Consider the following 22,818-nt stretch of genomic DNA (forward strand, 5'->3'; position numbering starts at 1 on the left):
GTTTATTGATTTTATTGTACTTGAGTCCAGTTTCTTGATAATTATGAAAAGAAATTGGAAATAATAAGAGATGTACAAATAGCTCAGTTTTTAAAAGTATTTTTATATACTGTATGTTTAGAGTACAGCCTATAATTTTTGGATTTTTGTTATCATCTACCTAACCAGCTACTAGGAATTTGGTTTAAGTAAACTTATAATCAAATAACGCTTTGGTAATAGCTTGAGAGAAATAGGTTAATAGTAACTTATTTATAGAGTACCTTTCATACAAACAACGTAGTTCTAAGTGCTTTACAATGGGATAAAACGCAAACCTGAAAGTAAAAGACAAAAAGATGTTAGTTAAAAACAAGGTTAAATAAATGGGTTTTGAGCTGGCGTTTAAAAGTGTCAACTGAGTCTGCATTCTTTATAGTTTTAGAGATTGAGTTCCACAGTTTAGGAGCATAGTTCAAAAAAGCTGATTTGCCAGTTACCTTTTGAGGGTTGGAACATAGAACTGTACAGCACATTATGGGGCCTTTAGCCCACTACATTCTGTGGATTAATATAAACCTACTCTATGACCAATCTGACTCTTCCCTCCTAAACAGCCCATACCTTCCTTTTTTCTTAACTTCACGTGCCTTTCTTAGAGTCTCTTAAATGTCCCTGTTGTATCAGCCTCTACGACAACCCCTAGCAGTGTGTTCCAGGCACCTGCCACTTGTCACATATATTAAAAACAAAACCTACCTCTGGCATCTCCCTTAAATTTTTCTTCCATTTACCTTAAATGGATGTCCTCTGGTATTGGTCATTGCTGACGCCTGGGAAAGAGGTGCTGGCTGCCCACTCTGTCATAATCCTATACATTTCTATCAAAGTTGCCTCGCATCTTTCTTCACCCCAAAGAGAGAAGCCCTCTCTTACTCAATCTTTCCTCATAAGACATTTTTTTCTATTCCAGGCAGCATCTTGGTAAATTTCCTTTGTACGTTTTCTAAAACTTTCACATTCTTCCTGTCATGAGGTGATCAGAACTGAAGACAATACTCCAAATGTGGTCTAACCAGAGTTTTATAGAGCTGCAACATTACCTTGTGGCTCTTGAGCTCAATCCAACAACCAATCAAGACCAACACTATATGCCTTCTTATCTACCTCATCAACTCGAGGGATCTATGGACTTGGATCCCAAGAATCCTCTATTTCTCTACGCTAAGAATCCTGCTATTAACCTTATACCTTGCCTTCAAGTTTGATCTTCCAATGCAAATCTCTTCACTCTTTTCTGGATTGACCTCCATTTGCCATTTCTCTGTCCAGGGAATCTTCAAAGTTCAAAGTAAAATTTATTATCAGAGTACATACATGTCACCACATACAACCCTGAGATTCTTTTTCTGTGGGAATACTTAGCAAATCTATAGAATAGTAATTGTAAACTGTAAACGTTGGGAACTGTTAACTGTAAACAGACTGTGCAAATGCAGATATAAATAAATAACAATAAATAATAAGCATGAAATAATGTAACAGAGTCCTTAAGTGAGTGTAGTTATCACCTTTTGTTCAAGAGCCTGATGGTTGAGGGGTAGTAACTGACCTTGAACCTGGTCGCGCGAGTTCTGAGGCACCTGTACATTCTATCTGAGGGCAGCAGTGAGAAGTGTATGGCCTGGGTGGTGAGGATCTTTGATGATGCATGCTGCTTTTCTGTGGCAATGTTTCATTTAGATGTGCTCAGTGTTCAGGAGGGTTTTACCCATGATGTACTGGACCTATTTCACTACCTTTTGTAGGTTTTTCTGCTCAAAAGGCATCGGTGTTTCCAAACCAGGCTGTAATGCAGCTAGTCAGCACATTTTCCACCACACATCTGTAGAAATTTGCTGAAGTTTTCAGTGACATGCCGAACCTCTGCAGACTCTTGAAGAAGTAGAGGAGCTAGCGTGCTTTCTTCGCAATAATATTTATATGACGGGTCCAGGACAGGTGCTCTGAGATGTCCTGGAATCTTTTGCACTAAGGAACTGCCAATCAATATTAGGGATGTTGAGGCTACCTATGACTGCAATCCTGTTAATTTTGCATCCTTCCAGAAGCCTACATATTTGGTCCTGAGTGACACAGCTGCTTTGGGGGCCCATAGAATACTCCCAGTAGAGTGGATTGCCCCTTTCCTGTTTCTGACTTCTACACACAGTGATTCAGTATACGATTCCTGAACAACATTCCCTGCTTTCTGCACATGTGATGTCCCTGATTAGTAATGCCATTCCCTACTCCCCCCATCTAATCACTAAGCCCCAGAACATCAGCAGCCAATCCTGCTGTTGTGACAACCAAATCTCTGTAATGGCCACAGCATTGTAATTCCATGTACTGAACCATGTGCATAGTTAACTACCCTATTCCTAATATTCCTTGTATTGGTGACAATTGCTGACCTAGGTGTCAAATAGATCTGACTGCTGGTTTAAACTTGGTGTTACAAGGAAAAATAATAAATCTTACTTGGAGTAAAACCAAGATGTACTGGATTAAGCAAATCAAGCAGTTGTGAAAAGGAAGTTAATGCTCTATATCATTTTGATATATGTAATGCATACCTTTTTGAATTGAAGAGTTATATTAGATTTTTAAATAGTTGATTTAATTAATCAGATGTTATTGTGTTTCATTTTTGAAATGTAATATTGGTACCAGTAAAAATATTAGAATATTGTGTATTGTGTTATCAATACTGCAGAAAATCTATGTTCTTAGCAGCACAATTCTTTTTGTTCCCTTGTCTGGATTTTATTGTCTAGGTTTGTGATTGGGTATATCCACTGATACCCAATCAGTCTCCTGTGCTGCAGTGTAACAATGGAGTTTACATGTTTCCAGACATAATGTCACAAAATCCTGACGTCTACGTTGGAGTAGTGTTATCCTCAGAGCTGCCATCTTCAGACCGCAAACTCTTTGAAGACTTGTTGAAACAAATGACTTGCTTGAAAGTTCAGGTAAGTTTCAAGGACTCAGACAAATTGTACGACCTATATAAATCTGCGTGGACAAAATGCTGGAGGAACTCAGCAAGTCAGGCAGCATCTATGGAGGGGAGCTCTGATGTCCCTGTTTGACGTTTTGGGCTGAGACCCTTCATGAGGACATTATATAAATCTACTACTAGTATAACTTTAGTTCATTTTAAAATGTGCAAGCCTTTTAAATTATCCAATTGTTTTTAAGCATGTATTTACTGTTTCGGTTTGATGCTAAGATCAGTATTTATTGCCTTTGTCTAGTGGCTGCCTTGAACCACTGCATTTTGCTTATGTCGAGGGTACTCCAATAGGACTATTGTAAAGGGAGTTCCAGGTTTTGACCCAGTGTTAAAACAGTGTTGCTATACTTCCACATGGGAGGAACTTGCAGATAACAGTATTCCCTAAAGGCTTCATCCTTCGAGGTGGTAGTCCTCAGGAGTTTGGGAGATGATATCAGACTAGCCCGAGTGAGGGCTATAGATAATGTACAGTGCAGTTACTGAGCACTGGTGGTAGAGGGAATAAATGTTTAGGATGATGAATTGGTTGCTTCAAGCAGGCTGCCGTGTACCAGGTGGAGTCGAGCTTCTTGAGAGTATTCTGTCACATTCCTTGCTTGACTCCTTTGGTTAGTGGATGCAGCTTTGGCTTATCATGAGGTTAATCTCTTGATGCACACCCATTGGCTTTTGACCTGTACTACTACTACTTAAGCCCATTACCTCCTTTGTGGCATAGGCCACTGACTACAGCTTGCTAGAGTCTTTCAAGTTGTCCCCAGGTGTAGTCAATCGTTGAAGATCCTTCCTCTCCCAGAAGAGGCTTTGTGGAGCTTCTTTTGGCATTTCTGCAGGGTAGGTTCTTACAGGATGGGTTTGCTAGCCCCCATGCCCAGCCCCGCTCTTTTTGCATTTGGGCTCAGGACTGTCCATGGTGGAGTTGACCTGCACTCGTTGGCACAGTGTTTATGTGGCTGGCCCAGTTGAGTTCCTGATCTTTCCAATGTGATCTTCACAGTGGTAATGCCTTTGAATCTCAAGGGTAGGTGGCTAAACTCTTCTGTTGGCAGCAGTTATTGCTTGACACTTTAGTGGCACAAATGTTAATTGCCATTTCCCAAACAATGTCTGAATATTATCTGCTGCATGGCCAAGTGGGCTGTCTTTAGCATTCCTGTGCGGAGATCTGCCATGAAGAATGGGGATGATCTTGAACCTCTTCTTCCAAATAAACATATACAGTGGCATGCAAAAGTTTGGGCACCCCTGGTCAAAATTTCTGTTACTGTGAATGGCTAAGCGAGTAAAAGATGAACTGATTTCCAAAAGGCATAAAGTTAAAGATGACACATTTCTTTAATATTTTAAGCAAGAAAACTTTTTTATTTCCATCTTTTACAGTTTCAAAATAACAAAAAAGGAAAAGGGCCCGAAGTGAAAGTTTGGGCACCCTGCATGGTCAGTACTTAGTAACACCCCCTTTGGCAAATATCACAGCTTGTAAACGCTTTTTGTAGCCAGCTAAGAGTATTTCAATTCTTGTTTGGGGGATTTTTGCCCATTCTTCCTTGCAAAGAGCTTCTAGTTCTGTGAGATTTTTAGACCGTCTTGCATGCTTTTTGAGGTCTATCCACAGATTTTCGATGATCTTTAGGTCAGAGGACTGTGAGTGCCATGGCAAAACCTTCAGCTTGCGCCTCTTGAGGTAGTCCATTGTGGATTTTGAGGTGTGTTTAGGATCATTATCCTGTTGTAGAAGCTATCCTCTTTTGATCTTCAGCTTTTTTACAGACGGTGTGATGTTTGCTTCCAGAATTTGTTGATATTTAATTGAATTCATTCTTCCCTCTACCACTAAATGTTCCCCGTGCCACTGGCTGCAACGCAAGCCCAAAGCATGATTGATCCACCCCCATGCTTAACAGTTGGAGAGGTGTTCTTTTCATGAATTCTGCACCCTTTTTTCTCCAAACATACCTTTGCTCATTGCGGCCTAAAAGTTCTATTCAAAAGGTTCAAAGGAACGTCTAAACAAGCCTGATGCATTTTGGAAACAAGTCCTGTGGATTGATGAAGTTAAAATAGAACTTTTTGGTTAAAATAGAACTTTTAGTTAATTGAGCTTTTGCGTAGAGGTAGAGTAACACTTTTTTTTGGAAAAGTGATGATTACCGAGCTTTTTATCTTGTTTTGTAGCATGAAATAACTTGTATTTTACTAGATTATGTCTGTTTAGGATCCTGAAGCTTCAGCTAATGACATTAATTTGAGTGAAACTGTGCTGATGAATCATGAAACACAATCAAGTAACCAGGAGCATGTTCTGCCAGAGTGGAGTGAAAAAGTAGCACGTGGAATTTTAACGGGTAAGCAGTTCATGTGCACAAGAAACAGAACTATGTTAGCTTTTAGAAGCATGTATGCAAATCAAGTACTTGATTAAATAGTGGTTCACTTTTTAGGTTTGAATAGAAACAGAAGCTTAGTAATCAAGCAGCATCTGTATTGAGAATAAGTTGACATTTTATTTTGAAGACCCTATGTGGGAGAAAAGAACAAATTTGCTCAGATTTCCAGCATAGGTAGTTTTTTGATTTTATTTTTCAGTCTTGTTTAAAAGTTGTAATGCTATTTACCTATCTCAATTAAAAGTTTATGACGACTGCTTTTCTTCGATGTCCCAAACCATATACATTCTAAAAGCACAATTTTTGTCCACAGTTTTATATGGAGTAGCAGTATTTGTCAATCGTGTGATGAAAGATTATTTTTCCGTCTTAGAGAAGTGTGCACTCAGTGGCCACTTTATTAGGTACACCTACTCATTACTGCAAATATCTATTCGGCCAATTGTATGGTAGTAACTCAATGCATAAAAGAATGCAGACACGGTCGAGAGGTTCACTTGTAGTTCAGACCAAAAATCAGAATGGGGAAGAAATGTGTTCTTAGTGACTTTGACTGTGGAATGATTGTTGATGGCAGACGGGTGTTTGACTGTTTCAGAAACTGCCATCGGGAGTCGGTCTCAGCCTGAAACATTGACTGTGTATTCACTTCCATACATGTTGCCAAACCTGCTGAGTTGCAGGTGGTAGCAATGTGAAATAATATGGAAACAAACGTGAGAAGTTAACTCCTTTACAGTCATAATCAGTGAGCAATATACTGTGGATACAGACCCTCGGCCCAATGAGTATGTGCTGACCATGTTGCCCACCTAGCTAGTCCTAATTTTTTATGTTTGGCTCGTATCCCTCTAAGCCCCACCACTCCATGTATCTATCCAAAAGCTTCTTGAATATTGTTTTTAAATATTGTACTTGCCTCAATTATCACCTCTGGCAGCTTGGTTCATATACTCACCATCATCTTCATGAAGAAATTGTTCCTTGGGCCCTTTTCAGATCTTTTCCCACTCACCCTGAAAATGTGCTTGTTGGTTTGGACTTCACCATAGGAAAAATTCTGTTATCAACCACCTTATTTACGTGTTTCATAATTTTAAAAAATTCTATAAGGTCCTCCCCATTCTCCTATGTTCTAAGAAATAAAGACCTGACTTGGCCAACTTCTCCCTATAACTCAGGCCTCTAGTACTGGCAACATTCTCAAGTCTCTTTTGCACTCTTTTCAGTTGAATTGCATCTTTCTGATAGTATTTTGACCAAAACTTGGCACAGTACTAAGTGTGGCCTCATCAGTGACATGTACAACAATAAAACTCCTGTCGTCAGTGCTCCGAAGGACGGTGTGGGTAAATGCCTTTTCACTATCCTCTCTGTCTGTGATGCTGCTTGTAATGATCTGTGCAATAGTACTTCCAGGTCCCTCTGTACCATTACATTCCTTAGTCCCATACCATTCTTAGTATAAGCCCCACTCTGGTTTGTCTTACCAAAACCATCACCTCATACTTATCTGTATTGAAATCCATTTGCCACCCCTTGGTTCACTAGCTTGTAGTCTATGATAACCTCCTTCACTATCAACAACACCTCCTAATTTTTTGCTATCTGCAAATTTACGGATCAAGCCTTATGCCTTTGCATCCCAATCATTTATATAAATAAAGAATAACAATATCCCAACACCAACCTCCATTCCAATAAACAATCTTCAACTACCATCCTCTGTTTCTTATCTTGGAGCCAATTTTCAATCTGCCTAACTAGCTGTCCCTGGATTCCATGGGACTGAACCTTCCAGACCAGCTTACCATGTTGGATCTTGTCAAAGGCCTTGCTAAAATCCAAAAGGACAACCTCTGCAGCCCCACCATCATGTACCTTTTTGGTTACCTCTTCGTAAAGCTCTCCAAGGTTTGTCAAACACGACTTCCTATGCACAAAGCATGCTGATTCCTCCTTATCAAACTCTGTCTGTCCAAATATTGGTAGATTCTGTCCCTCCGAATTTCCTCCAGTTACTTCCCCACTACTGATATCGGGTTGACAGGCCTGTAGTTCCCTGGCTTGTCCTTGCTACTGTTATTACTTAAGTTGTTCTGTTATGTCTCCCCTCTCACTGTGAAAAGGGGATTTTCTCTCTTTCCCTCATTTGGGGGAAGAGAGAGAGAGCCTGTGATATGTCGAATTACTGGGTGAACGAGTAGTCTTTGGGGTACTGCAAGTCTTTGTCTTTATTGATACTTTGCTGCACACTTGAGTGCTCAGTGGAGGGTGCTGATGTTTTTTGCTGGTGGAGGAGTGGGGGGTCGTTGCTTTGCTGCTACTTATGCGTGGGAGGGGGCTTTGGGATTCTAGCATTTAACTGTCATTCATTCTTTGGAGCACTCCTTTGTTTTCGTGGATGCTTGTGAGGGAAAAGAATTTGTATACAATTCTCTGTCATTAAAAGTACCTATTGAAAACTTAAGCTACTTTCCAGCCTTTGGGAACTTTGCCAGTGGCTAATGATTATCTCTGCAAGGGCCTCTGAAATTTCCTCTCCAGGCTCCCATGCAATCTGTGAATGTACTTGGTCAGGCCCTGGTGACTTATCCACATTAATATACAGTATGGTTGCAAATATCTCCTCTCTGGTAATATGAATATCCTCAAATATCTCCACTTGCTTCTCTAATCTCTTGAGTATGATTTTCTCCTCAGTAAACACAGAGGGAAAATACTTGTTTAAAAATCCCAACCATCTCCTGCGACTTAAGACGTAGATAGCCTTGTTGCTCTCTAAGGTGGCCTACTGTTCACCTGGCTAACCTTTTACTTTTATATAACTATAGAACCTCTTGGGATTTTTCTTAACGTTACATGCCATCTCTATACCCTGCTGGTTTCAATCAGGTGTATTCTTAATCATTTTATAGCCACTAAGGGATTTTTTTGATCTTGTCTTTCTAGACCCAATGTATGATTTCTTTTTCTTGACCATTCTCAGTAGCACTTGTCTGCCAAGGTTTCCTGGACTTGCCAAGTTTACCGTTCAGCCTAACAGCACCATGCTGTTGCTGGACACTTGCTATCAAGCTCTTAATAGTCTCTCACCTCCCATTCCTTCTCCTTCAAGCAGGTTCACCAATCAACCTCTGCTAGATTATGTCTAGTTCCTCTAAAATTAGCCCTGATCCAGTTTAGGAGCCTAACCCATTGACTTGTCCAATCCTTGCCATAGATGCTGCCTCATCTTCTGACTTTTCTGCTTTTATTTCGGCACTCCATTAAAATTGGACTAGTTAAATCTTGAGAATCAGTCTGAAAACATTGATGGAATGCCTTTTGTGTGTAGGAAATTCTTAGATGAAAAAGGAATGTGCAACTCAATTCCTGTCAACATAATTACTTTCATCTTTGAAAATTGAAATCTCATTATTTAATTTTTCAGGTGCGTCTTGGTTGAGCTGGGGTTTAGTTAAAGGTGCTGAATTCACTGGTAAAGCAATCCAGAAAGGAGCCACTAAACTGAGAGAGCATATTCAGCCTGAAGATAAACCTGCAACAGTCAGTCCCACTGTGCAAAAAGGACTAAGTGTTGCACGACAAGCAACAGGAGGGGCTGTAAAAGTCAGCCAATTTTTGGGTAAGTAAACAATCTGTATCATTCATATCACTGACTTGGGAGTGTTTTCAAGCAAAATTTAATATCTGGTCATAAACATAAGAGATTCTCCAGATGCTGGAAATCCAGAGTAACACACATTCTGGAGGTTAGGCAGCATCTATGGAATACAGAGTCAATATGTCAGGTCGAAACCCTTCATCAGAACTGGCCTGAAATGTTGACTCTTTATTCCTTTAATATCTGGTCTATACATTAAATGGGTTTTAAGGAGCATACTTCAAAAGAGGTGGAGAGGTTTGGTAAATAGGGTGGATCTTTGTGTTTGGGCTCTTGCATTGCGGAAGGCACAGGAATGAGCATAGAGTATATTAAAAATCTGGAATATTCAAAATTTGCAGACTTTTAATAGGGTACTGGGGCAAGAGAATACTGTTTGTATCTGGGATGAAGCTATGAAGGAATTTAACAAGTATATGTATCTTAAAATGGAGACATGGCACAACAGGGAGGCTAGGCCATCAAAGGCAAGAATGAAAGTGAATGTGGCTTAGGTAGCTGAATTTTGAATAAATTTAAGCCTAAAAACAGAAAATGGTGGGCAGGCCAGGAGCATGCTGGAATAGTTAAGACCAGTGACCAAAAGGCATGGATGAAGGTTCAAGCTAAGGATATCTGAGACAGGACAGTCAAACAATTTTAACACTCTCAATAGTTACACAGGTGTACACTCAGTGGCCACTTTATTCGATATACTCGTACAACTGCTTGTTAATGTAGCTATCTAATCAGCCAATCATGTGGCAGCAACTCAATGAATAAAAACGTGTAGATGTGATCAAGGGGTTTAGTCATTGTTCAGCCCAAACATCAGAATTGGGAATTAATATGATCTACGTGACTTTGACTGTGGAATGATTGTTGGTGCCAGAGGGGGTGGTTTGAGTATCTCAAACTGCTGATTTCTTGGGATTTTCATGCACAACAGTCTAGAGTTAATAGGGAACAAAACAAAAAAAAAAATCCAGTGAGCGGCAGTTCTATGGGCAAAAATGCCTTGTTAATGAAAGAGGTCAGAGGAGAATGGCCAGATTGGTTCAAGCTGACAGGCAACAGTAACTCAAATAACCATGTGTTGTAACAGTGGTGTACATAACAGCACCTCTGAACACAGAACATATTGGACCTTGAAGTGGATGGTCTACAGGAGTAGAAAACCACAAACATACTCAGTGTCCACTTTATTAGGCATCAAAGGTACCTAGTAAAGTGGCTACTGAGTGTACATGGTTGGATGTTTGTTTAACATCAGCCCCCATTACCAAGAAGAAATATGGAGTTGGTGACTAGGCAGTGGCCTTTGGCAAGCAAAGAATACTGTGGCTTCACTGTTCTAAATATTTGATGGTTAGAAATTTTTCCTGGTCCAGTCCTGAATGACGCATAAGCAAGGTGAGAATTTAATAGTGATGTTATGGAATTGAGATTGCTGGGTAATGATTTATTGAATACAAGTTATGGGGTCAATGAAAAATTGTAGCCATAACGGAATCCAGCATTTTATGGATGTGCTGGTTATATCAGAAGCATTTAAGAAACTCTTGGGCACATGGATGATAGAAAAATGGAGGGCTATGTAGGATGGAAGGGTTAGATTGATCTTAGTGTAGGCCGCCAAAGGGCCTATACTGTGCTGTGATATTTTTAATATTCTGAAAAGAACTATCTAACCTAATCGCATCATCTAGGATTAGGTCTGTGGCCTTTCAGGTAATAGCTCGGAGTATTTTTTAAATGTACTAAGGGTTTTTCCCTCCACCACCCTCTTAGGCAGCACATTATAGACCCCTACCACAGGTTGCCAGGGTGGAGGAGGGGAGGAATCCTCATTCGCCTACCAATCCTTCATCCATTTAATCTATTCCCTGAGTTCTTGGCTAAGGTCATTTTCTGGTTACTGTATCCAGGCCCCTTAAACTTTATACTCCTATTTTCCAAAGACAGCAGCTTTCACGTATCCAATGTAAAAATCTGCTGAAGGAACTCAGCAAGTTGAGCAGCTTTTATTTCCACAGATGCTGCTGAGTCCCTCCAGTGGATTGATTATTGCTCCAGATTCCAGCTGTAATCTCTTGTGTGTCCTTGGCTTATCGAATATTTCATCATAGCTTCAATTTTATAGTAAGCAACCTTCTTGTAAATTCCTTTTCATGTTGTTCAGTGTAGTTAAGTCTTTATTTTTCTGATAATCATTTTATCAGAATGAAAGGGTAGTATTCAACCTTTGATCTAACTAGTGTTAGAAACCATAGAGACCACAGAAAAACTACAGCACAGAAACAGGCCTTTTGGCCCTTCTTGGCTGTGCCGAACCATTTTCTGCCTAGTCCCACTGACCTGCACACGGACCATATCCCTCCATACACCTCCCATCCATGTATCTGTCCAATTTATTCTTAAATGTTAAAAAAGAACCCACATTTACCACCTCACCTGGCAGCTCATTCCATACTCCCACCACTCTCTGTGTGAAGAAGCCCCCCCTAATGTTCCCTTTAAACTTTTCCCCTCTCACCCTTAACCCATGTCCTCTGGTTTTTTTCTCCCCTTGCCTCAGTGGAAAAAGCCTGCTTGTATTCACTCTATCTATACCCATCATAATTTTATATACCTCTATCAAATCTCCCCTCATTCTTCTACGCTCCAGGGAATAAAGTCCTAACCTATTCAACCTTTCTCTGTAACTGAGTTTCTCAAGTCCCGGCAACATCCTTGTAAACCTTCTCTGCACCCTTTCAACCTTATTAATATCCTTCCTGTAATTTGGTGACCAAACTGAACACAGTACTCCAGATTCGGCCTCACCAATGCCTTATACAACCTCATCATAACATTCTAGCTCTTATACTCAATACTTTGATTAATAAAGGCCAATGTACCAAAAGCTCTCTTTACGACCCTATCTACCTGTGACGCCACTTTTAGGGAATTTTGTATCTGTATTCCCAGATCCCTCTGTTCTACTGCACTCCTCAGTGCCTTACCATTAGCCCTGTATGTTTTACCTTGGTTTGTCCTTCCAACATGTTATATAAAGGGTTAGCATAATTTCCCTGCTTGTGCATTCTATGCTTTGGCCAATAAAAGAAAGCTTCCTGTGTGTCTTTACATTCACACTTATTGATATACTAGCAGGGTCTTGGTAGTCAATGCAAAAAAAAAAGAATTTTCTTGAGAATTTAATGAACTAATCATGCTGTAGCGTTAACAAAATAGAGGAGATCATAGCTTGTGCTTGAGTTTTGTCCTTTATCTTTGATTGTGGAAGATTGTATGTTTATACACTTTTTTTTTTGTATCTTTGGTTTATACTTTATACAGTCTATAGTGACGGCCCTTAAACTAAGTAGTTGTATATGCCTGAACCTTAAAGGTAGTTTTACATGTCCTCTTTCATTAATTCACAGTTGATGGACTTTGCACTGTTGCTAGTACTGTTGGAAAAGAGCTTGCTCCACATGTAAGGAAGCATGGAAGTAAACTTATTCCAGAATCTATTAAAAAAGATAATGATTCAAAAGCCAAACTAGATGGAGCCCTTATGGTGGCAGCAAGTGGAGTTCAAGGTACAGTTCATATTTTGCTTTTTTATTAGTTTATTTGATAGCCTTGTTGTTTTCCTTGTTTTCTGTCATTAAAACAATTAAAACAATTCATGTTCAATAAACATGGTGCAGGAAGAGCATTATTTAGAAGAGTAAATAACTTTTTTTTTAAAAAAGGCAAAATATTGGATCTACGAAGGGTCCTCTACTGCCAATCCTTCCAAATGATTAATTTGCTCATATCCTTTTTGGGTTTACATACAAGCGCATAGTTCACAATACTGCTTAACAAGATAAGAGCCCATGGAATTACGGGAAAGTTACATACCTGGATAGAGCGTTGGCTGATTGGCAGGAAACAGAGAGTGGGAATAAAGGGATCCTATTCTGGTTGGCTGCCGGTTACCAGTGGTGTTCCACAGGGATCAGTGTTGGGGCCGCTTCTTTTTACATTGTACATCAACGATTTGGATTATGGAATAGATGGCTTTGTGGCTAAGTTTGCTGATGATACAAAGATTGGTGGAGGGGCCGGTAGTGCTGAGGAAACAGAAAGTCTGCAGAGAGACTTGGATAGATTGGAAGAATGGGCAAAGAAGTGGCAAATGAAATACAATGTTGGAAAGTGTATGGTTATGCACTTTGGCAGAAGAAATAAATGGGCAGACTATTATTTAAATGGGGAGAGAATTCAAAGTTCTGAGATGCAACGGGACTTGGGAGTCCTCATGCAGGATACCCTTAAGATTAACCTCCAGGTTGAGTCGGTGGTGAAGAAGGCGAATGCAATGTTGGCATTCACTTCCAGAGGAATAGAGTATGAGGCTCTGTAAGGCACTGGTAAGACCTCACTTGGAGTGCTGTGGGCAGTTTTGGACTCCTTATTTAAGAAAGGATGTGCTGATGTTGGAGAGGGTTCAGAGAAGATTCACTAGAATGAGAGGGTTAACATGAGGAACGTTTGTCCAGTCTTGGACTGTATTCCTTGGAGTTTAGAAGAATGAGGGGGGACCTCATAGAAACATTTCGAATGTTGAAAGGCAAGAAGTAGATGTGGCAAAATTGTTTCCCATGGTGGGGGAGTCTAGTATGAGAGGGCATGACTTAAGGATTGAAGGGCACCCATTCAGAACAGAGATGCGAAGAAATTTTTTTAGCCAGAGGGTGATGAATCTATGGAATTTGATGCCACGGGCGGCAGTGGAGGCCAAGTCATTGGGTGTATTTAAGGCAGAGATTGATAGGTATCTGAGTAGCCAGGGCATCAAAGGTTATGGTGAGAAGGCACTGAAGTGGGATTAAATGGGAGAATGGATCAGCTCATGATAAAATGGCGGAGCAGACTCGATGGGTCAAATGGCCGACTTCTGCTCCTTTGTCTTGTGGTCTTACGGTCTACAATAAAACTCCAGTAGGTCACACTCTTGGGATTTTGGTAGAGCTGAACTAGCAGATTATCAGACGCTACTGCAGTTAATATCACAATACACTTGTAATACATTTAAAATCTTTTCAGTCTCTAGGGTAGTAATCTCAGGATTGCTGCCTGTGCCATGTGCTAGTGAGTGCAAGAATAGTATGATCAGGCGTATTAATGTGTGGCTGAGAGACTGGTGCAGGGGGCAGGGCTTCAGATTCCTGGATCATTGGGGCCTCTTCTGGGGAGGTATGACCTGTACAAAATGGATGGGTTACACCTGAACCCAAAGGGGTCCAATATCCTGGCAGGCACATTTAATAGAGCTGTTAGGGAGGGTTTAAACTAATTTGGCAGGGGGGTGGGAATTGGAGTGATAGGGCTGAGGAAGGGGAAAACAGAAATAAATCAATAAATCAAATAAATAAATAGCCTTCAACAGAGATTATAGAAAGAACGGGCAGGAGATGAGGCTTAATCAAAGCATGAGTTACAGGGCAATAGAGGTGTGGTGCAGTTAAAACAGAAAGCAACAGATACTGGACTGAGAGTGTTGTATTTCAAGCCAAGTCGCTTTTATTGTCATTTCAACCATAACTGCTGGTACAGTACACAGTAAAAACGAAACAACGTTCCTCCACCACCTGAAGGAATGTTGTTTAGTTTTTACTTGGTACTGTACCAGCAGTTATGGTTGAAATGATAATAAAAACAACTTGGCTTGACTTGTATTTGAATTAGGAATAAAATGGACGATCTTGAAATTCAGCTACAGATTGGCAAATATGATGTCGTAGCCATCTCTGAAACTTGGCTAAAGGATGGCTGCCATTGGGAGCTGAACTTCCAAGGATGTACAGTTTATCGGAAAGATAGGTCAGTAGGCAGAGGGGGTGGTGTGGCTCTGTGTAGAAGAAATAATATTAAATCATTAGAAAGAGATAACGTAGGATTGGAAGGTGCAGAGTCTCTATGGGTTGAGTTAAGAAATGGCAAGGGTAAAAGGACCCTAATGGCAGTTGTATACAGGCCTTCAAACAGCAGCCAGGATGTGGATTACAAATTGCAGCAGGAGATAGAAAAGGCGTGTCAGAAAGGCAATGTCATGGTAATCGTTGGGGATTTTAACATGAAAGTGGATTGGGAAAACTAGGTCAGTACTCGACCTCGAGAGAGAATTTGTAGAATGTCTAAGGGATGGCTTTTTAGAACAACTTGTTGTTGAGCCCACTAGGGGATCGGCTGTGCTGGATTAGGTGTTGTGCAATGATCCAGAGGTGATATGAGAGCTTAAGGTTAAGGAACCCTTAGGGAACAGTGATCACAATATGATCGAGTTCACATTGAAATTTGAGAGGGAAAAAAATCAAATCCAGTGTGTCGGTATTACAGTGAAAATAACAATGGCATGAGAGGGGAACTGGCCGAAGTTGACTGGAAAGAGCCATTTGCAGGAAAGACGGCAGAGCAGCAATGGCTGGAGTTTCTGCGAAAAATGTGTGAAGTACAAGAAAGATATGTTCTAAATAAGAAGAAATTTTCAAAGGGAAGACGGACACTACCGTGGCCGACATGTTGAGTCAGAGCCAAAGTAAAAGCAAAAGAGAGGGCATACAAGGAAGCCAGAGCTAGAGGGAAGATAGAGGATTGGGGAGATTTTAAAACCTTGCAGAAGGAAACTAAGAAGGTCATTTGGAAGGAAAAGATGAATTATGAGAGGAAGCTGGCGACTAATATCAAAGAAGATACTAAAAGTTTTTTTTTAAGTATATAAAGGGTAAAAGAGAGTAGAGGGTAGACATAGGACCAATACAAAATGACGCTGGAGATATTGTAACGAGAGGTGCAGAGATGGCAGAGGAACTGAATGCGTATTTTGCATCTGTCTTCACAGTGGAAGACATCTGCAGTATACCGGACCTTGAAGAGTGTCAGGGAAGTGAACTTTGTGCAGTGAAAATTACGATTGAGAAGGTGCTCAGGAAGCTTAATGGTCTAAGGTTGGATAATTCTCCTGGACCTGGTGGAATGCACCCTTGGGTTCTGAAGGAAGTAGCTGGAGAGATTGCGGAGGCATTAACGATGATCTTTCTAGAATCAATAGGTTCTGGCATTGTACCGGATGACTGGAAAATTGCAAATGTTACTCTGCTATTAAAGAAGGGTGGGAGGCAGCAGAAAGAAAACTATAGACTTGTTAGCCTGACATCAGTTGTTGGAATTGATTGTTAGTGATGAGATTATGGATTACTTGGAGGCACGTGACAAGATAGGCCAAAGCCATCATGGTTTCCTGAAAGGAAAATCCTGCCTGATAAACCTACTACAATTCTTTGAGGAAATTACAAGCAGGGTAGACAAAGGAGATGCAGATGTGGTGTATTTGGATTTTCAGAAGCCCTTTGACAAGGTGACGCACATGAGGCTGCTTAGCAAGATAAGAGCCCATGGAATTACAGGGTAGTTACTAGCATGGGTGGAGCATTGGCTGGTTGACAGAAAACAGAGGGTGGGAATAAAGGGATCCTATTCTAGTTGGCTGCCGGTTACCAGTGGTGTTCCACAGGGGTCCATGTTGGGGCCGCTTCTTTTTTACATTGTACATCAATGATTTGGATTATGGAATAGATGGCTTTGTGGCTAAGTTTGCTGATGATACAAAGATTGGTGGAGGGGCCGGTAGTGCTGAGGAAACAGAGAGTCTGCAGAGAGACTTGGATAGATTGGGAGAATGGGCAAAGAAGTGGCAAATGAAATACAATGTTGGAAAGTGTATGGTTATGTACTTTGGCAGGAGAAATAAATGGGCAGACTATTATTTAAATGGGGAGAGAATTCAAAGTTCTGAGATGCAGTGGAACTTGGGAGTCCTCGTGCAGGATACCCTTAAGATTAACCTCCAGGTTGAGTCGGTGGTGAAGAAGGCGAATGCAATGTTGGCATTCAGTTCTGGAGGTATAGAATATAAAAGCATGGATGTGATGTTGAGACTCTATAAGGCACTTGTGAGACCACACTTAGAATCCTTTTTTGGAACGAGTTTTGGGATCCTTATTTTAGAAAGGATGTACTGACATTGGAGAGGGTTCAGAGAAGAGTCACAAGAATGATTCCAGGAATGAGAGGGTTACCATATGAGGAACGTCTGGCAGCTCTCGGGCTGTATTCCCTGGAGTTCAGGAGAATGAGGGGGGATCTCATAGAAACACTCTGAATGTTAAAAGGCCTGAACAGATTAGATATGGCAAAGTTATTTTCCATGGTAGGAGATTCTAGGACAAGAGGGCATGACTTCAGGATTGAATGACGTCCTTTTAGAACTGAGATATGGAAAAGTTACTTTAGTCATAGGGTGGTAAATCTGTGGAATTTGTGGAGGCCAAGTCATTGGGTGTATTGAAGGCAGAGATAGATAGGTTCTTGATTAGCCAGAGCATCAAAGGGTGTGGGGTGAAAGCAGGAGAGTGGGGATGACTGGAAGAATTGGATCAGCCCATAATTGAAAGGTGGAGCAGACTTGATGGGCCGAATGGCCTACTTCTGCTTCTGTATCTTGTGGTCTTATAGTCTGCAGTAAATGCAAACTGAGTTTGTATGAATAATAACTCCCAAATGACTGAACCCTGGTTTTTACTGTCATGTGCTTTTCACCTAAATATTTAAAATTATAAGTGATGTTGGTTTTCTCCTCTGTTCCTTTGTTATCAAAGTTTAACTTTGTAATTTTTAATTCTACATCTAAGTACTTTGCCAAAATACAATGTTTTTCTTCTTTCAGTTCACAAATGGTTCACATAGTTTTTATTCACATACTTAGAATTTAACATGTGCCAGTGTAAAATCTCAGTTACACCATGCATCAACAGTGACAATAAAATTCAATTTATTGAATGGGTGTTACATCAACAATGGGTGGTGGTGTTACTGAAGGATGTGATCAGTACACTAGTGAGAAAAGATTATGGCTTATTAGATCATAAAGAAGAATTAAAAATGATGCATATAATGGTGAAATACAGGAATCATTAGTACTTTACTTTGACTGGCCAAGACAAGTTAGCGATAAATAAGGTGGAGGGTAAATCTATGGAATTCATGAGATGTCTTAGAGCAATATATTGGGAACCAGCTATAGAAAAGGCTAATTTACTTGTATTTTGCAGTGAGAAAAGGTTTAAAGGTTCTAAAAGGTCTTTTAGAAAATAGTGAATTTTATAGAACTTTATTCAGCTTGAAAGTAATGCCTTTTGATTTGAAACTGCAGTCCTATACCTGAGCAAGGAATCTATGCAAAGTGTAAGCTATCAAAGTTGGTAATGGTTAATGGGGAAGCAACATTAACAGCCACAATGACTAATAAATAAAACAATAATATGTAAATGTATGTATTTCTATTTCTTTTTAAGACTTGAAAAGCAATAGAGAAAAAGTGGTCTGTCCATGGCTAATAGAGAGTAGGAAGAATTTGCTATCAAAAGAAGAGGCTTATTTAGTTGCCAGAAATAGTAACAGGTTCAGCAGTATTTTGAAACTGGGCCTAGAAAAATCAAGGAATTGATGAAGAAAGTAAATTTGTGAGTAAAATGGACAGACGGTTTTTTTGTAGGCAGGTAAAAAGGAAAAGACCAGTGAGGATAAGTATTGGCTTCTTGCAAGCAAACATGGGAACTTCTACTAGGGCATAAGGAAATGGCAGATAAATACATTTTGGCTTCACAGAAAAAGCTTTACAAAAAATGAAATATTAGAGAGCTAAGAGTTGCAACAATAAGAGAATAATTTTTTAAAAAAAACATCGATGGGACCAAAAGCTGATAAATCACAAGGATCCAATGACTATATCCCACAGTTTTAAAAGCGATAGTGGAGGCTTGCATTACCAGCTTCTCAAAGCCTGTACATTCTGGAGTATTGATTGGACGATAACATGTATATCCATACAATGCAAGAAAGGAGGTAGTGAGAAAATGGGGAATTCTGGCCTAACATTGGTAGTAGGGAAACTGAGTTGAAGCTATAATAATTGTGTTATTAAGGAACATCTAGAAAAGAAGAATACAAGCGAGAAAGGCAACGCTGATTTAAGTACATTGGTTTCTGGTTAATTGGGACACATCGGGACCAGTACATTTTGGCCCAATTAAGCAGCTGCCCTAATTAGCCAGTTTCACGAAAAAGGTTAAAAGATATAAAAGTGACAAGTTATGGTTTAAATGAGTAACAATTTATGTATTTAAATGAAACACAGAACAAATTTGAACAGTATGAATGCTTGTACAGTACTATAAAACAGTTCCTAATATTGATCAGAAAGTTCATCCAGTTGTGTACGGTGCTGTGTTCTTTATGACTGTAAATAAAAAGTGCAGGCACCGAGTGTAAATAATAGCTTACAACAATTGAATCCTCCTAATCTTCATTTTCATTGTAACATTCAAGATGACTGTCAATCTATATACTACTAAAACTCTCATGCTCTGTCTGTCTGTTTGTGACCTCCAATTAGCGCAAACGGTGCATTACAGCGGCACTTTTTTTGGCTAAATTGAGTTAAAATGTGCTAACTTACGGAATGCAGGCAAAGTTCAGGGTTACATATTCGTATAAAATTGCTCATTCGCCAAAATCAACAGGCTTGCTTTCACCCGAGAGCTGATCTGCCATCATGGAAATCGACGTGACAGACCGACGCATGTGCGCGGCCAGCCTCAGCAGCGACACCTACCGGAGCAAAAGGGCAGGGCAGCTCTATTTGGAGGGGTCACATTCTGCTAATCACCATCAGCATATGCAGAATTAGGACAGATCTAACTGCCACCCATCAATAAGAGATAATTAAATCTTATTGTAATGACGTACTTTGAGACACCCATAAAACTCTTTGCTGCAGTCAAAGGACAGCGGTGACTATAGCACGTCCATTTAGGAGAGCGTCAACCACATGATCAAGAATAATCAGCATCCTTTGGTGTTACTGCTTCATATCTTCTATCCAGCATTAGGGTAAAGCAAAATTGTCAGCCTAATTATGCCGCGTGGGAAGGGAATGGGGACACTATGGTCAAGAGATGACGCCAAACGTCATCGGGAAGCAGCAAGAAGAGGGAGAGAACTAGAATCGGATGAGGCCAGGGCCGCACGACTCCAGGATCAAAGAGTCAGGACAAAAAAAAATGAGAGAAGAGACAGAGGAGGAGAGGCATGCTCATCTCCAGGATCAGAGACAAACAACAAACAGCGGAAGAGATGAAGAGACGGGGGATGAAAGGGCTGCACGTCTCCAGAATGACAATGAGAGGCACAGGGGTGGCAGATAAACCAGAAATGATGCCATCAAAAGTGTCCTTTGTTAAACGAGGAGGAGCTATATTTACTTTGCTATGCGTTCTTGTTTAATAAACTGAGGTTTTCTACTTCAGTTTCCAAAGCAAAGCGATACCAATAGCATTCAGGAAAATTTAATGTTCATTCTGCACTATCCTTCTCTCAAAGGGTGCCCCAATGGGTCACCCCGTTGTCTAGTACCTTCATAATTCTTAACTTGTTGAAGTAGTGAAATCATTTCATTTTCACTCCCAGGCATTGCTGGCATCTCCAAGCATGGATGCTTGAAACTGCAGTGAGCAAAACAGCTCCAAATTGTCTTATTGCTTATTTCTTGTAAGCTATTGATGACAAAAATCACTTTTTTTAATACAAGCACCTGCAACTGATGCTATTTAAAAACTGATTACTCTAAGCATGATGTAATGTCAAAAGGCCATGCAAGTGCACGTGGTTGACGCCAGTTGGAAACTGTTCTGCAGCAGTCTCCTGCTCTAATTAAGCAGCATGGTGCCCAAAATAAATGAAGGGAATCATGACTATTTTCTGGAGTTGGTGTTTGTTCAGAGTTGTTCCAAATAAACTGTTGGCCCAGTTAACTGGAATCCACTCTGTTTGACATGTGTGTTGATAATGAGTACCTTAAGGACATAGCTAATGCAACGAATAAAAGGAAAAGTATATTTAGATTTTCAGAAACCTTTAGATGGGTTTCCACATAGAAGATTGGTCATCAATGTTATTGCACATAGTTGAAATTTTGTATCAGCATAGATATAAAAATTAGTAAACAGCAATCAGATTGGAATGATTAGTCTTTTTCATGTTGTGATCAGTGGGATACAGCAGTTATTGGTGCTGGTCCCCATGCTCTTCATGACATATATTAATGATTTGGCAGAGGTTTACTGATACAAAATGAAGTGGAATGTCATTGGAGAAATGCAACGTATGGTCATTCTTTTCAGTACACCAAACAAAAGTAAACTTTTAAATGGTGACAAATTCGGAACTGTTAATGTTCAAAGGGACTGGAAATGACCATCAAAGTTCGAGGTGAATTTAATCAAAGTACATGCATGTCACCATATACAATCCTGAGATTCATTTTCTTGTGGCCATATTCAATAAATCTAACAACCATAATAGAATCAGTGAAAGACTGCACCAACAGGGCAAACAACCAATGTACAAAAGACTACAAACTGTGCCAGTACAAAGAGATGAAGAGTCCTTGGAGGGTGAGTCCATAGGTTGTGGGAACAGTTCAGGGAAGTGAAGTTACCTCCTCTAGTTCAGGAGCCTGATGGTTGAAGGGTAATAACAGTTCCTGAATCTGGTGGTGTGGGACCCGAGGCTCCTGTATCTTCTTCCTGATGGCAGCAGTGAGAAGAGGGCAAGACCTGTGGGGTGGGGACCCCTGATGCTAGAAGTTGCTTTCCTGTGACAACGCTCCGTGCTGCAGCTGTGCTCAATGGTGTTACAAGCAGTTAGGAAAGCACATTGGCCTTTGAGGATATGAGTACAAGAGCAAGGTGTGAACAAATATATTGTAATTTTCTAAGCTTTTGCTTTTAGCTAAAGAGGAAATATTTGTCATTGGAGAAAGTAGTATGGAGATTCATTATCTGGTTCCATGGATAGCAGATTTGATACAGGACAAGAATGGGTTGTATTCTATGCTGTTTGAAAGGATGAAAGGTGATCTTATTGAAACTTACAACATTTTTACAGGACTTGACAGGGTAACTGCTAAGGAGTCTAGATCTAGAACTAGAACTTGTGATTTCAGAATAAAGGGTGCGCCATAAAGAAAACTGAGAAACAAGATGTCTGGATAAAAGACTAATGAAGGGTGACCCGGTAATGTAATGGTTAGCACAACGGTTTACAGTGCAGGTGACCCAGATTCAATTCCAGCTGCTGCCTGTAAGGAGTTTGTACGTTCTCCCTGTGTACAGGTTGGTTGGTTAATTGGTCATGGTAAATTGTCCTGTGATTCAGCTGTGAGTAAACCTGGAGATTGCTGGGCTGTGTGGCTCAAAGACCTATGCCGCACTCTATCTCAATACAATTAATAAATAACCAACAGCTGCTCTGAATTCTGTCCTTACTTTCTTACACAGGATTTGCAACTGTCTGGAACGGTTTAGAATGTGCAGCAAAATGCATAGCCAAAAGTGTTGCATCAGAAACTGTTCACACAGTGAAACACAAGTAAGTTTCTTTTATTATTTGTGGTGGTGGTGTGGAGTGGAATTCAATACAAATTCAGTTTTTTGCAAGTTGTTTGTATTTTGTTATCTGATATTCTATGCTTTCAGAGACAGAAATGGGAAGATGTGTATTTCAAAACTGAACTAAGCTCATTTGAAACAGCTTAAATTTTACTGATTAAATTAGCTTTTGGACATGATATTGTGATCATTATAAAT

The 22,818-nt window shown here is 40.1% G+C and overlaps 1 protein-coding gene across 2 annotated transcripts in view; it reads left to right on the forward strand.

The window, feature by feature from the left end:
• sparta (spartin a) overlaps positions 1 to 22,818 on the forward strand; it is a 96,326-nt gene that overhangs the window by 67,472 nt on the left and 6,036 nt on the right. For both annotated transcript variants that reach the window (XM_072262894.1, XM_072262893.1), the window contains 5 exons: positions 2,799 to 2,996; positions 5,259 to 5,388; positions 8,864 to 9,058; positions 12,505 to 12,663; positions 22,510 to 22,600. In XM_072262894.1, the coding sequence (XP_072118995.1) occupies positions 2,799 to 2,996; positions 5,259 to 5,388; positions 8,864 to 9,058; positions 12,505 to 12,663; positions 22,510 to 22,600 (773 nt within the window). The remainder of the gene's footprint in view (positions 1 to 2,798; positions 2,997 to 5,258; positions 5,389 to 8,863; positions 9,059 to 12,504; positions 12,664 to 22,509; positions 22,601 to 22,818) is intronic.

The sequence above is a fragment of the Mobula birostris genome, chromosome 7, assembly GCF_030028105.1.
Source record: "Mobula birostris isolate sMobBir1 chromosome 7, sMobBir1.hap1, whole genome shotgun sequence".
NCBI classification, from domain to species: domain Eukaryota; kingdom Metazoa; phylum Chordata; class Chondrichthyes; order Myliobatiformes; family Myliobatidae; genus Mobula; species Mobula birostris.